At 41.5% G+C, this 12,933-nt stretch overlaps 1 protein-coding gene across 2 annotated transcripts in view; it reads left to right on the top strand.

Annotated features, from left to right (window-relative positions):
• Positions 1 to 12,933, top strand: part of LOC138970718 (uncharacterized) — a 61,441-nt gene that overhangs the window by 22,257 nt on the left and 26,251 nt on the right. For both annotated transcript variants that reach the window (XM_070343204.1, XM_070343205.1), the window contains exons 5-9: positions 825 to 1,104; positions 1,636 to 1,761; positions 3,229 to 3,449; positions 6,097 to 6,216; positions 11,487 to 11,933. In XM_070343204.1, coding sequence (XP_070199305.1) covers positions 825 to 1,104; positions 1,636 to 1,761; positions 3,229 to 3,449; positions 6,097 to 6,216; positions 11,487 to 11,933 — 1,194 coding nt within the window. The remainder of the gene's footprint in view (positions 1 to 824; positions 1,105 to 1,635; positions 1,762 to 3,228; positions 3,450 to 6,096; positions 6,217 to 11,486; positions 11,934 to 12,933) is intronic.

Here is a 12,933-nt window from a genome sequence, read left to right on the forward strand (position 1 = left end):
GACCGACCCTATTTTTTCCCGCGACCCTAGACTTTATTTTGGCATTTGGGGAAAAAAAATTTGTTTGACAAAATAACTTAAAAATATGGTTTTTGGGAAAAAAAAGGAAAAAAAAAAGTCTTTGTTTTTTGGCCAAAATAACTTAAAAATATGTTTTTTTGGGGAAAAAAAAAAGTCCCGACCTACCAACCCTATTTTTTTGGCCTATGTTACCGTTAACAGACTAATATTTTTGTTTTGCCTAATAATGCATTCCTATAACTAACTTATAACAAAAACCCAGCTTGTTTCTGTCATAAAGTGTGTCTAACATATGAGTTTATCCACTGTCCGACCCATCCAATGTAAAAAAAAAACCAATGTTTTTGATAATTAGATAATTGGTCAGTGGAAAACTACAGGGGGGGGGGGGGGGGGGCATCGTAAGCTTGCTTACGATGGGTAAGGGAGCGAACTGGTAAGAGTTAAGGGTAACAGAAAGTTTGAACAGATCGAACTCAAAACACAAGCAAGGCAAGGCAAGGTAAGGCAAAGGACTTTTTCAAGAAACCCCATGGGGGTACATAATTAATTTATTTTAAACAAGAAAAAGAAAGAAATGCAAACTGTTTTAACATAAACACAAGCTCATTCCGATGAAAAAAAGAATGTTTAGTTTCTGCCTCCCAGGCACCATACCAGGTGCAGACCTGTAGTAACAATCTATAGGGCCTGAAATTGTAAATTCATTCATTTTCTCCACACAAAAAAAGATACTTTTAAAGTCAAAGTCAAGGTCATTGTCCAAAGGAGATTCTAGTTGATCTTCCCTCTCTTATCCACAGGTATGAATCTGAAGAAGTCGCTCGACTGGAAGACGAAAACAAGATCCAGCAGCTGGTCAAGAAGATGGAATTTGACGACAAGGTCAACGCGGAACGGGTCGCAGAGTTGCAGGCTCGCATCGAGTCGTCAGCGGCACTCATCCTCAGCCTGGAGGCCAAAGTTCGCGACCTCAGCAGGACGGATATGTCCGTGTCAGAACTGCTTAAGCAAGTACGCGATTCAGCAGATACCGAGCTGAGGAAATTCCAATACGAGTCTGATGATCAGTACAACAGAAACGTGAGTGCGGCACACACACACACAAATTATTAAAAAATTATTAAAAAAAACAACAACAAAATAAGTGAGGTGGCATGTGATCAGAAATAAGGGATGCTTGAAAGTAGATGGGCAGTTAGATAAGGAACCGGGTGATGAGGGGTGTGAGGAGAACAAGGAATTGGGTGATGAGTGGGGGTGGAGAGCAATCGGTACGTGTTTTCCATGCAACAACTGAGATGAAAATAATTATGGGAACTCAACAAGCACCCACATCTGCTGAAGAGCAAGTCAAGCAGTGTGAGCATTTTGTGCATGAAGGGATCGCTCAGCCTTTGAAGTCTCAATAGATCTTGGAGAAAAAAACACCTTTGAAGCTTCAGTCAGTTAATCAGTCTTGTTTATTTTTGAGTAATTATTATCATTAATAGTAGTAGCACTACTTTTTGAAGTGAACATGCAAGCACTCGTGCAGAATCATGAGTGAACGTGGGAGTTTCAGCCCATGAACGAAGAAGAAGTGTAACTAATTGAAGCTGCATACATTTACAGCTGACTGCACTGAAAGCCCAGATGGACAACGACGCCAAGACTATTGAGCAACTGGAGACAGAGAGAACACAGCTGAGGGGGAGTGTTGGCGAGCTACAGGCCAGGATACGCAGTCTGGAGGGACAGGTACACACATGTTTTAGCATATTTTTTGAGTCACTTGAGAAAAAGTGACTCTATGTAATCGGTCAGTGTTAGTCTGTCCGGCCGGCCGTCCGTAGACACCACCTTAACGTTGGACTTTTCTCGGAAACTATCAAAGCGATCCGGCTCATATTTTGTTTAGTCGTGACCTCCAATGACCTCTACACTTTAACGATGGTTTCGTTGACCTTTGACCTTTTTCAAGGTCACAGGTCAGCGTCAAAGGAAAAATTAGACATTTTATATCTTTGACAAAGTTCATCGGATGTGATTGAAACTTTGTAGGATTATTCTTTACATCAAAGTATTTACATCTGTAGCCTTTTACGAACGTTATCAGAAAAACAAGGGAGATAACTAGCCTTTTCTGTTCGGCAACACACAACTTAACGTTGGGCTTTTCTCGGAAACTATAAAAGTGACCGGGCTCAAATTTTATGTGAACGTGACTCCCAGTGACCTCTACACTTTGACGTCTGCTTTGGTGACCTTTGACCTTTTTCAAGGTCACAGGTATGTCTTGAAGGAAAAAAATTGAAATATCATATCTCTGAAACTATTCATCGGATTTGATTCAAACTTTATAGGATTATTCTTTACATCAAATTATTTACATCTGTATTGTGTTGTGAATAGCAATTTCTTCCTGTCCATCTGATGCCTCATATAATATTCAGAACTGCGAAAGTGACTCGATCGAGCGTTTGCTCTTCTTGTTTTAATTAAGTACTGCGGAACCCCCCCCCCCCCCTCTCTCTCTCTCTCTCTCCCCCTTTAAGACATCCCCCACCCCCACCCCCAAATCTTAGACTTACTTTCTCCTTTTTGAGAGCCTGAGACCTTTCTCAGATGTTCTGTTCATAGCCTCTGTAAATTTAATTACCTCCATTTCCCAGAGTGACCGGCACGGTTGGCCTAGTGGTAAGGCGTCCGCCCCGTGATCGGGAGGTCGTGGGTTCGAACCCCGGCCGGGTCATACCTAAGACTTTAAAATTGGCAATCTAGTGGCTGCTCCGCCTGGCGTCTGGCATTATGGGGTTAGTGCTAGGACTGGTTGGTCCGGTGTCAGAATAATGTGACTGGGTGAGACATGAAGCCTGTGCTGCGACTTCTGTCTTGTGTGTGGCGCACGTTATATGTCAAAGCAGCACCGCCCTGATATGGCCCTTCGTGGTCGGCTGGGCGTTAAGCAAACAAACAAACAAACAAAACATTTCTCAGAGTCTTTACCAGCGCTGGAATTGGATCACAAGGGGTGCGCAAGTACACATAGACGCATACACACACGCACGCACTCACACATGCACACACACACTCACTCATTTACCCCCCCCCCCCACACACACACACAAATGCACACAACCCAAATAAAAAAATTTATCACTATATTTACCTTATTTTCTTCTTTTGTTTTTATAACCTTTTCTTATATCTCCATCTCGGACACAGGTGGCCAACCTTGACCACCAGAAACAGACACTGGAGGACGCCATTGCAGTGGAGCGGAACCGAGCGGCAGACAGCGCCCGCTCGTTGGAGCATAAACTGCGAGAGGTGCAGGAGATGCTGGTGGTGAAGATGCGTGAGGTGACCTCGGCCAGGGAACAAAACATCCCGCTCAAGTCAGAGATCGAAGCCCTCAAAGCTCTGATGGAAGAGGAAGAGAAACGGTAAGGAAAGAACGACACAAACGAAAGAAGGAACAAACCTTATTTGTGACCCTCCACCACGGAATGAGTCGGATGTCACCTCCCGCGGTTCTGCGCTAGGCCTTATATGCGTCCGGGGGGTGTAAGGCATCAGTGTGAGGGACACCATAGTCACAGGCTTATAACTCGAACAGTTTTTGCTCTTTTCTAAAACAGTTTTCCCCACTGGATAGAGCGTAACAAACTCTTTAACAAAATGTAAAAATACAAATATCAGGCAAAGGTGACATGCGACTCATTCCGTGGTGGAGGGTCACATTTTACAAGGATAAAAACAACCTGTACTTTAAAAACTCTTTAACATGTAGTATTCTCAAAAGAATCATATAAATAGAGAATACTAGATGGCTTGCTGTGTCATATCAGGTTTTGCACGAGTTTTTTTTTTTTTTTAAATACTGAAATACGAGCAAAAGTACATGTGTGAGTAAATGGTTTACTTATCTAATGGGTGGTTTCTCTTACGTATGTATACCGAGAGGCATAAATTCCGCAAACTGAACTTTAAAAAATCACAAAAAATCAACTCAGTGGTGAATGTTTTCAATGTTTGAATATTTTATTTATTGGCCATTTTAGTGTTTATAAACCTTCGCTTTATTGATTTTGAATAGAACATCATCAAATGACAATTTTTCAAAAAAAGTGACTGAGTCCAAGCGCAATGATTTCGGAAAACGTTCAGTGTTCATCACGTTCAATGCTTTGGCCAGCTCTAAGCATCCCAATCGCTTGCTGTCTCTCTCCTTCATCAAGTCGTGGCATGATTGCGATATCTGATACAGCCAAACAGCCAGTTGCATTTTATAGGGCCATACACTATCTTTTTTACGTTATTGTCTCCCGTTCAGCCCATTGTCTTTATTAGCACAGTGAGCTGTGGCTGGATCAGCAATACTGCAAAGCGCACGCTGACAGCGTGAAACATTTGCTCCGACACTCAAGATGTCAACTACAAATTACAGGTTCAATCTGATTTTCGTTTGAGAGCAAAATCGTTCAATGCACTATTTGCAGAATTTATGCCTTTCAGTATAGGATAAGTAGGAATAACAACAGTGCTGAATTCTGTCTGCATAAAAACAAGAAAAGAAAATGAGGTTACTCGAGGTTGGGAGGGGAAAGGGGGTGTGGGGCAATAGGAGGGTGGTAGGAAAAAGGGGTAGAGAAAAAGGGGTAGGGAAAAAGGGGTAGGGGAAAAGGGGTAGTAGGGAAAAAGGGGTAGGGAAAAAGGGGTAGGGAAAAAAGGGGTAGGGAAAAAGGGGTAGGGAAAAAGGGGTAGGGAAAAAGGAGGAGCAAAAATAGGAAAAAGGGGTAGGGAAAAAGGGGTAGGGAAAAAAGGGGTAGGGAAAAAAGGGTAGGGAAAAAGGGGTAGGGAAAAAAGGGGTAGGGAAAAAAGGGTAGGGAAAAAGGGGTAGGGAAAAAAGGGGTAGGGAAAAAGGGGTAGGGAAAAAGGGGTAGGGAAAAAAGGGGTAGGGAAAAAAGGGTAGGGAAAAAAGGGGTAGGGAAAAAAGGGGTAGGGAAAAAAGGGGTAGGGAAAAAGGGGTAGGAAAAAAGGGGTAGGAAAAAAGGGGTAGGGAAAAAAGGGGTAGGGAAAAAGGGGTAGGGAAAAAAGGGGAGCAAAGATCAACATTTTGAAAAAGAGAGCAGACAATGACTCTCAGACCATAAACTTCAGCTGTCAGAACTATGCTTGAAGAACAAGAAAAACGTCCAGGAAATGATGCCAGAAAGAATACAGGCATGGGAATTGTCCGCCAAAAGGCAAATTTTCGCCGAAATATTTTTTGTTCCGCCGAAAAAGCAAACGTGTCCGCGAAAAAATAAACGAGGGAGGCAAAAAATTGAATTTAATGGCAAACTTGGAGTTCAGATGACACCAAATTGCACCTTTTGGGTTCTTTGGAGAAAAAAAATTCCGGAAGAGTAAGGCTAGAAGCGCCGTCGCTTTGGCGCTTCGCGCCACCAGCTTGGCGCTTCACGCTGTGGACCTGACCCTTTGCGTCTTGGATTGCTATACTTAAAAATGTTCAGCCTTTTTTACTTTTTTCAATTCCCATGCCTGGAATACTGAAAAGGGAAAGGAAGAAATGACAGAGTTGGACGGAAACATTATTGCTAAAAATGACTGATTTAAAGGGATTATTCTCAATGATAATTTGTTTGGAACACAAGGTGTGACTTTTATCCCTGTCGACAGAAATTTCAATCAGTCCTGTGCGTGTTGCATTAAAAAAGGGTTATTCCCCTTGATGCACATGCAGTTATGTGACGTGAGCCAATTTGATGCCTGAGATTTAGTTTTTGAACCAGTATGGTCGACACATATATCCACTTTTTTAGCAGCTTCCAGTATGCAGATTAATACATTCGCAGAGATATCATTTACTGGTTCCTTTAGCTGTTTGTTTGTTTATTTTTCAAGCATAATAAAATAACATTTGAAATGTAATTGTACACATATATCATGAAACTGCCTTTCTTTTCAACTCCATCAGTTAATATTTTTTTAACGTGTTTCGTCAATATATCTTCACTCTTTATTTCATTGAAGCATATATAATTATTGCAACCTATTCATTTGGCTTTATGTACACAACACATACAGTCTCAAGCTAATCCTGATGACGACCTCGCCGACAAACACGCCCCCAACATCCACCCCTTCAACCACCCTCCCTCCTCTCCCTCCAGCCACGGGATCCACCCGACCACCATCTTCCCCCAGGCATGGGTACCCTTTGTGTCTTTGACTGCCGCCGCCACTCACCCTGCAGCTTTTAGTGTTCTTGTTTTTCCTTTGCAGTCTTTGAATATGCGGCTAGTGTTTTGACTCACCTGTAGAGCAGTTGTGTGTGTGTAGATTGAAATAGAAGTACAGTGCAACCCCCCTTTTAAGACCCCCCAGTTTAAGACTACCCTCCTCCCCCTATGAAGACGTTTTTTTATTTTTTTTTATTTTTATTTTTAGCTTTTTTTTTAAAGGTGGTCGTCTACATTTTTCCTTTTTTTCAATAATCTTATGGTTAGATTTCGCTAAAAAGTTATGTCAGATGATGAATGAACCATGGGCAAAAAAGTTATAGAAAAAAAAATATATGTAAAAAAAGATTGTATTTTTGGGTAGCGTGACTCACGCTTCCAATATTTTGTTTTCTGTTTGCTGAGAACATGTGCTTTGCCTAAAAATACTGACCAATCAAATTCATGTCACTATGCTTATAGCCACGCCCAAACAAGTGCAGCAACAGTTTGACACTGGAGCGCTGTCCACGCTTTTTTTTAAACGCACGAAATGCATGGGATTTGAGAGGAATTTTGCGCTTGGCATTTTCCTTATAAGGATATCCTACTATGAGAACTACGCTGGAATACTACAATGAATTTTCAAACGGCTACACTGGCTTCGTCTTTCCTGATCGAAAGTGGGTGTATTGTTGATAATTGTAGATAATAGACTCTGCATTTTAAAGCGATTTCGGTATGAAAATGTAGACAAGGACCTTTAAGACGTTGCTTTTCCATATTTTCGGTTCATAACCTCTGTAAATTTACCTCCATTTAAGACTCTCCCATTTAAGACTCTCTCCCATTTAAGACTCTCTCCCATTTAAGACTCCCTCCCATTTAAGACTCTCTCCCATTTAAGACTCTCTCCCATTTAAGACTCCCTCCCATTTAAGACTCTCTCCCATTTAAGACTCTCTCCCATTTAAGACTCTCTCCCATTTAAGACTCTCTCCCATTCAAGACTCCCTCCCATTTAAGACTCTCTCCCATTTAAGACTCCCTCCCATTTAAGACTCCCTCCCATTTAAGACTCTCTCCCATTTAAGACTCCCTCCCATTTAAGACTCCCTCCCATTTAAGACTCCTTCCCATTTAAGACTCCCTCCATTTTAAGACTCCCTCCCATTTAAGACTCCCTCCCATTTAAGACTCTCTCCCATTTAAGACTCCCTCCCATTTAAGACTCCCTCCCATTTAAGACTCCCTCCCATTTAAGACTCCCTCCCATTTAAGACTCTCTCCCATTTAAGACTCTCTCCCATTTTAAGACCTGATTTTCTCAGATTTTTAGAGGTTTTCGTAAAGGGGGGTAATCCTTTGTAGACCATGCTTGGAAATAACTCTGTCGGGTCTTTTCATGAGCTATGGAAGAGTTGCTCCCCTTGATGCTTTTTTTTTTTTTTTTTTTTTTTTTTTTTTCATTTTCATTACTTTATTGTCCCATCGCTGGGAAATTCGGGTCGCTTCCTCCCAGTGGAAAGCTAGCAGCAACGGAGTCGCGCTACCCAGGTGTCTGCGTGTTTAGGTGTATTCAGCCACCTGCACTTATGGCAGAATGACCAAGGTCTTTTACGTGCCATTGTGATGACACGGGGGTGGGACATGGCTTCCGTCTCTGGGTCTGCACATAAAGTTGACCCGTGTCCGTCCCGGCCTGAATTCGAACCTGCGACCTTTCGATCACAAGTCCAGTGCTCTACCAACTGAGCTACCGGGCCCCCCATTGCTGGGGCAAATACCAATGGCTGTGACCAGTGATCATAGCATCCAAGCCGTCGCGATATAACCTTGAATGGTTGAAAACGACGTTAAACACCAAATAAATAAAGAAAGAAAGAATAGCATCCAAGTAAATAATAACATCCAATTTGCATGTTTTTGAAAGAAGGAATTAAGCATCAGTGTGAGCAGACACAGTGTCATTTTTTAAGTGCCCGTTTGAAATTATGCGTTTTTTCTCGCCCAAAAATGTGCGCATTGGAGATGACGGATTCACGTTGCCATGACTTTGTTTGCTTGGCTCAGTGTCCAGTTGGATACAACTCTGCCACAACCTGTGAAAACCCAGACAGAGTTATTTCCAGAATCCGTCTATTTCAGGATCTTGGAAGCTTTGTTCGGATTGTCGATTAGAATCTGAGTGCAAAAGGATTCATAGTTATTTTGCAGCGTTATTTTCAAATAATCTTTTGCATAGTTTGATACTGTAATAAAAATAACAAATTCGGAGGTAATTTCGTTACTGAATAAACTTTTTGTGGCAAAGAAAAATGTTTTACGTTTCCAAATTGCATTTAGCTATATACGGATCATTGTGTTTTCACCTATTTTTTTTTTTAAGGTGGTAAGGATTTCTTTTCTGACTAGAGTAGATGTTTGGTATGTGAAAACCGACATTCTTTCCCTTATTTTTTGTATGGTCTTTTTCTCAATCTCAAGTAGACTCAAAGAGATAGGCTGACAGTAACACATACACCATTCTTAGCAGATTCCTTGCCTTTTTTGTTTAAAAAGAAAAGATTCATACTGTAATCAAGTTTCGGCTAAAGAGAAAATAAAAAATATCTTCAGAATGGTCATAGGTGTAGTACATGTATTTTGCTTTCAAAGTCAGTGGGATTACAGAAAAAGACGTAGGATGTATTAGTAGGACACTTGCCTTTTTACATTTAGTCAAGTTTTGACTAAATGTTTTCACATAGAGGGGGAATCGAGACGAGGGTCGTGGTGTATGTGTGTCTGTCTGTGTGTGTGTCTGTGTGTGCGTGTGTGTGTGTGTAGAGCGATTCAGAGTGAACTACTGGACCGATCTTTATGAAATTTTACATGAGAGTTCCTGGGTATGATATCCCCAGACGTTGTTTTCATTTTTTTGATAAATGTCTTTGATGACGTCATATCCGGCTTTTTGTAAAAGTTGAGGCGGCACTGTCACACCCTCATTTTTCAATCAAATTGATTGAAATTTTGGCCAAGCAATCTTCGACGAAGGCCGGACTTTGGTATTGCATTTCAGTTTGGAGGCTTAAAAATTAATTGATGACTTTGGTCATTAAAAATCTGAAAATTGTAATTCAAATTATTCTTTTATAAAACGATCTAAAATTACGTTCATCTTATTCTTCATCATTTTCTGATTCATAAAACATATAAATATGTTATATTCGGATTATAAACAAGCTCTGAAAATTAAAAATATTAAAATTATGATTAAAATAAAATGTCCGAAATCGATTTAAAAACAATTTCATCTTATTTCTTGTGGGTTCCTGATTCCAAAAACATATAGATATGATATGTTTGGATTAAAAACACGCTCAGAAAGTTAAAACGAAGAGAGGTACAGAAAAGCGTGCTATGCAGCACAGCGCAACCACTACCGCGCTAAACAGGCTCGTCAATTTCACTGCCTTTTGCACGAGCGGCGGACTACGGTCATTGTGAAAAAATGCAGTGCATTCAGTTTTATTCTGTGAGTTCCACAGCTTGACAAAATGTAGTAATTTCGCCTTACGCGACTTGTTTCTTTTAGATTTTCTCCAAACTTTGATCACCTTCACTTTGTTCTCACATTTTTGTCTTGCGAGTGTGACAGGGAGACTATATCGTCGCCCGTCACAGCAGACTCTGCAGAGTTGTTCGCCTTTGAAGTAGGCAACACCTGTGGATTGTAGAGTTCTGTTTGTGATGGGGTCTGGCGGCTTTTGTCTCTCTGTATGTTCATGGATTCCTTTGCGAATGCATAACAGTTTTTATAGGGCTTAGAAATAAGCTCTAAAATTCTCAATCCTGTTTGATTGGACTTCGCCTCCAAAGGTGATTGTGGTGTTTCGGCACTAGCACTCGGTTACACGAGTATTTTGTTGAGCTAAAAAATTTTGATAGCCGGATATAGGATTGCTGAATGAACACCATTCAGTAGTCCTCATGCAAGAGTTAAAAAGATAAATGTTTTTCAGTGAAAAAAATCCTTGTCGTGCCTATATATCCTTTCTGTTTTTTGGGCAGTTTTTTCTTCGTAGCCTTTGATTTGTTGTAGAAAATAATCACAGTAGTTTCACTTATTTATAAGAACAGTGCAACAAGTAGAGAGTTTATTTTATCAGATTCTTCACATGACAATTAAAATAGAATAAATAACTTTGAGGGCCATGAAAAAGCTGGATGCCTCCCTTGCATTTTAATTATGCAATTGACGGGCGCAGTGGCGTGGTGGTAAGACGTCGGCCTCCTAATCGGAGGTCGTGAGTTCGAATCCCGGTCGCTGCCGCCTGGTGGGTTAAGAGTGGAGATTTTTCTGATCTCCCAGGTCAACTTATGTGCAGACCTGCTAGTGACTTAACCCTCTTCGTGTGTACACGCAAGCACAAGACCAAGTGCGCACGGAAAAGATTCTATAATCCATGTCAGAGTTCGGTGGGTTATAGAAACATGAAAATACCCAGCATGCCTCCCCCGAAATCGGCGTATGCTGCCTGAATGGCCGGGTAAAACACGTAAAAATCCACTCGTGCTAAAAACATGAGTGAACGTGGGAGTCTAAGCCCATGAACAAAGAAGAAGAAGAATTATACAGTTTGTCACCTGCAAACTTTTTTCTCTCACAAGTCTAAGAAAAAACGTGTTGCACTTATTATGACATAATTTTGTTGTGGCATTAATCAGGGTTTCAAAGGTGTGTGTGTTTGCTTTAGACAGGTGAGGGAAGGCACTTTTTATTTTTAAAGAACTTTATCAAGAAAAGTCATTTGGTCCATTCCAGTATTATATTTCTTCCAGTTAACCGGGAACAAACTAATGTAACAATTAAATGTTTGGTTGTTCAGACTATACTATATTTAAACAATGTTGTCTGCACTATTTTTAACCATTGAAAAGTTCATTTGACACATTTGAAACAGCTGCAGAAAAATAACTAATATTGGTCAACAGCAGACGTCTCATATGCATATCAAATCCATGAGTGCACTATTTTCTAACTGACAGTAAAAATGTTATGAACCTTTGGAGTCCTGAGTATCATCAGGACAATATGTGCATAACATTTGACATTTTCTTTAAATTATACAGGTAAGGTAATTTTTTGGTGTGTGCTTTTGTTCTGGTCGCTTTTGCGAAGCGTACATTTATCATATGCCTCTACCATGTCTTTTTTTGCGAATGACAACGTAAAATAAACAGCATCATCATCACAACTTTTTCTTCCAGACTGACAGTGCCTCTGGCAGTGACCACCACGACGTCTGTCCCAGTGACACGAACAACATCGACATCGTTAGACAGAGCATCCTTTAACCACTCCTACAACCTTGCTCCAGCAACCCCCGCCAACTCCGCTATGTGCCAAGTTGACGCGCACCGACAGCAGCAGCAGCATCTGCAGGCCATGGCCAATGCGTACTCGGCTCTGCCACTGACCTCTACCGCTCAAGCGGTGCCCCACACGGATACCTCCTTGTCAAGCGCTCACTGTGTGACCTTCACCCCAGAGACGAGGCCGTATGATCCCTCTCCACCTCTGTCGGTGACCTACATCCCTGAGGCCTTGCAGACGCCAGGGTACGAGCCTGCGTTTGGCATGCTGCCCCCCCATCAGTACGATGACGAGTTTGACCCCCAGCTGTTTGGTTATACTGGCTCCGTGCCCTTTGCTAAGTCAGTTGTTGTTGTTGTTGTTGATGGTGGTGGTGGTAGTAGTGGTAGTTGTTGTCATTGTTGGTAGCGTTGTTATAATATGGGAGATTAAAAGAGCGCTTAACGTTCTCTAAGCGCTTTACAATGAAAAAACAAACATATACATACAAAGCAAAGCGAAAAAGCATGTGCAGCAGCATTCAGCACACAGGTGAACAACGAAACACTACATCAATACAAGCTGCAAGCATACTAACACAGGCAAAACATTCAAACATTCAAACACCTGATCAAAAATGCACCATATTGAAATAAAAATTAATCAAAATACTGTTTGAAGAAGTGTGTTTTAAGGTTTGATTTGAAGGAACTAAAAGTTTGGCAGTGTCGGATAGAGTAAGGGAGAGAGTTCCACACAACGGCGGCAGAGTGGGAGAAGGCTCTCTGGACGTGCTGTTTGCGACTAAAAGAAGATAGACGGAATATTCTAGTGTCTACAGAGGAGCGGAGGGATCGTGAGGGTGTATAGAGTGTGAACAGGTCAGACAGGTAGGATGGGGATGAGCCAGATATTATTTTGTAGCAGATACAGCAGCACTTATATTGGATTCTCAGCTCTACAGGGAGCCAATGAAGTTTCTTAAGCAAGGGGGAACAGGACTGGGACTGAGGGGCTTTGCACACAAGCCGGGCTGCAGAATTTTGAACGCTCTGCAAAGGATGGATGACAGACTGAGGACAGCCAATGAGAACAGAATTTCCGTAGTCTAATCGAGAAAGAATACAGGAGGAAACAAGGGTCTTGGTGGCATCTTCGGTAAGGTATGGGCGGATAGAACCTATTCTCTTAAGCTCGATGTAAGCGGACTGACATACTTTCATAACATGGTGTTTCATGGAGAGATCGCTATCAAGAAAGATGCCAAGATCACGGACGGAGTCTGAGAATTCAATAGTGCTGCTGCCTAAAGTGATAGAAGGAGGGAGAGAGAGAGAGAGGAGGAGAAGATTTGGTGAAACG

Source organism: Littorina saxatilis, linkage group LG7, assembly GCF_037325665.1.
Source record: "Littorina saxatilis isolate snail1 linkage group LG7, US_GU_Lsax_2.0, whole genome shotgun sequence".
Classification (NCBI taxonomy): domain Eukaryota; kingdom Metazoa; phylum Mollusca; class Gastropoda; order Littorinimorpha; family Littorinidae; genus Littorina; species Littorina saxatilis.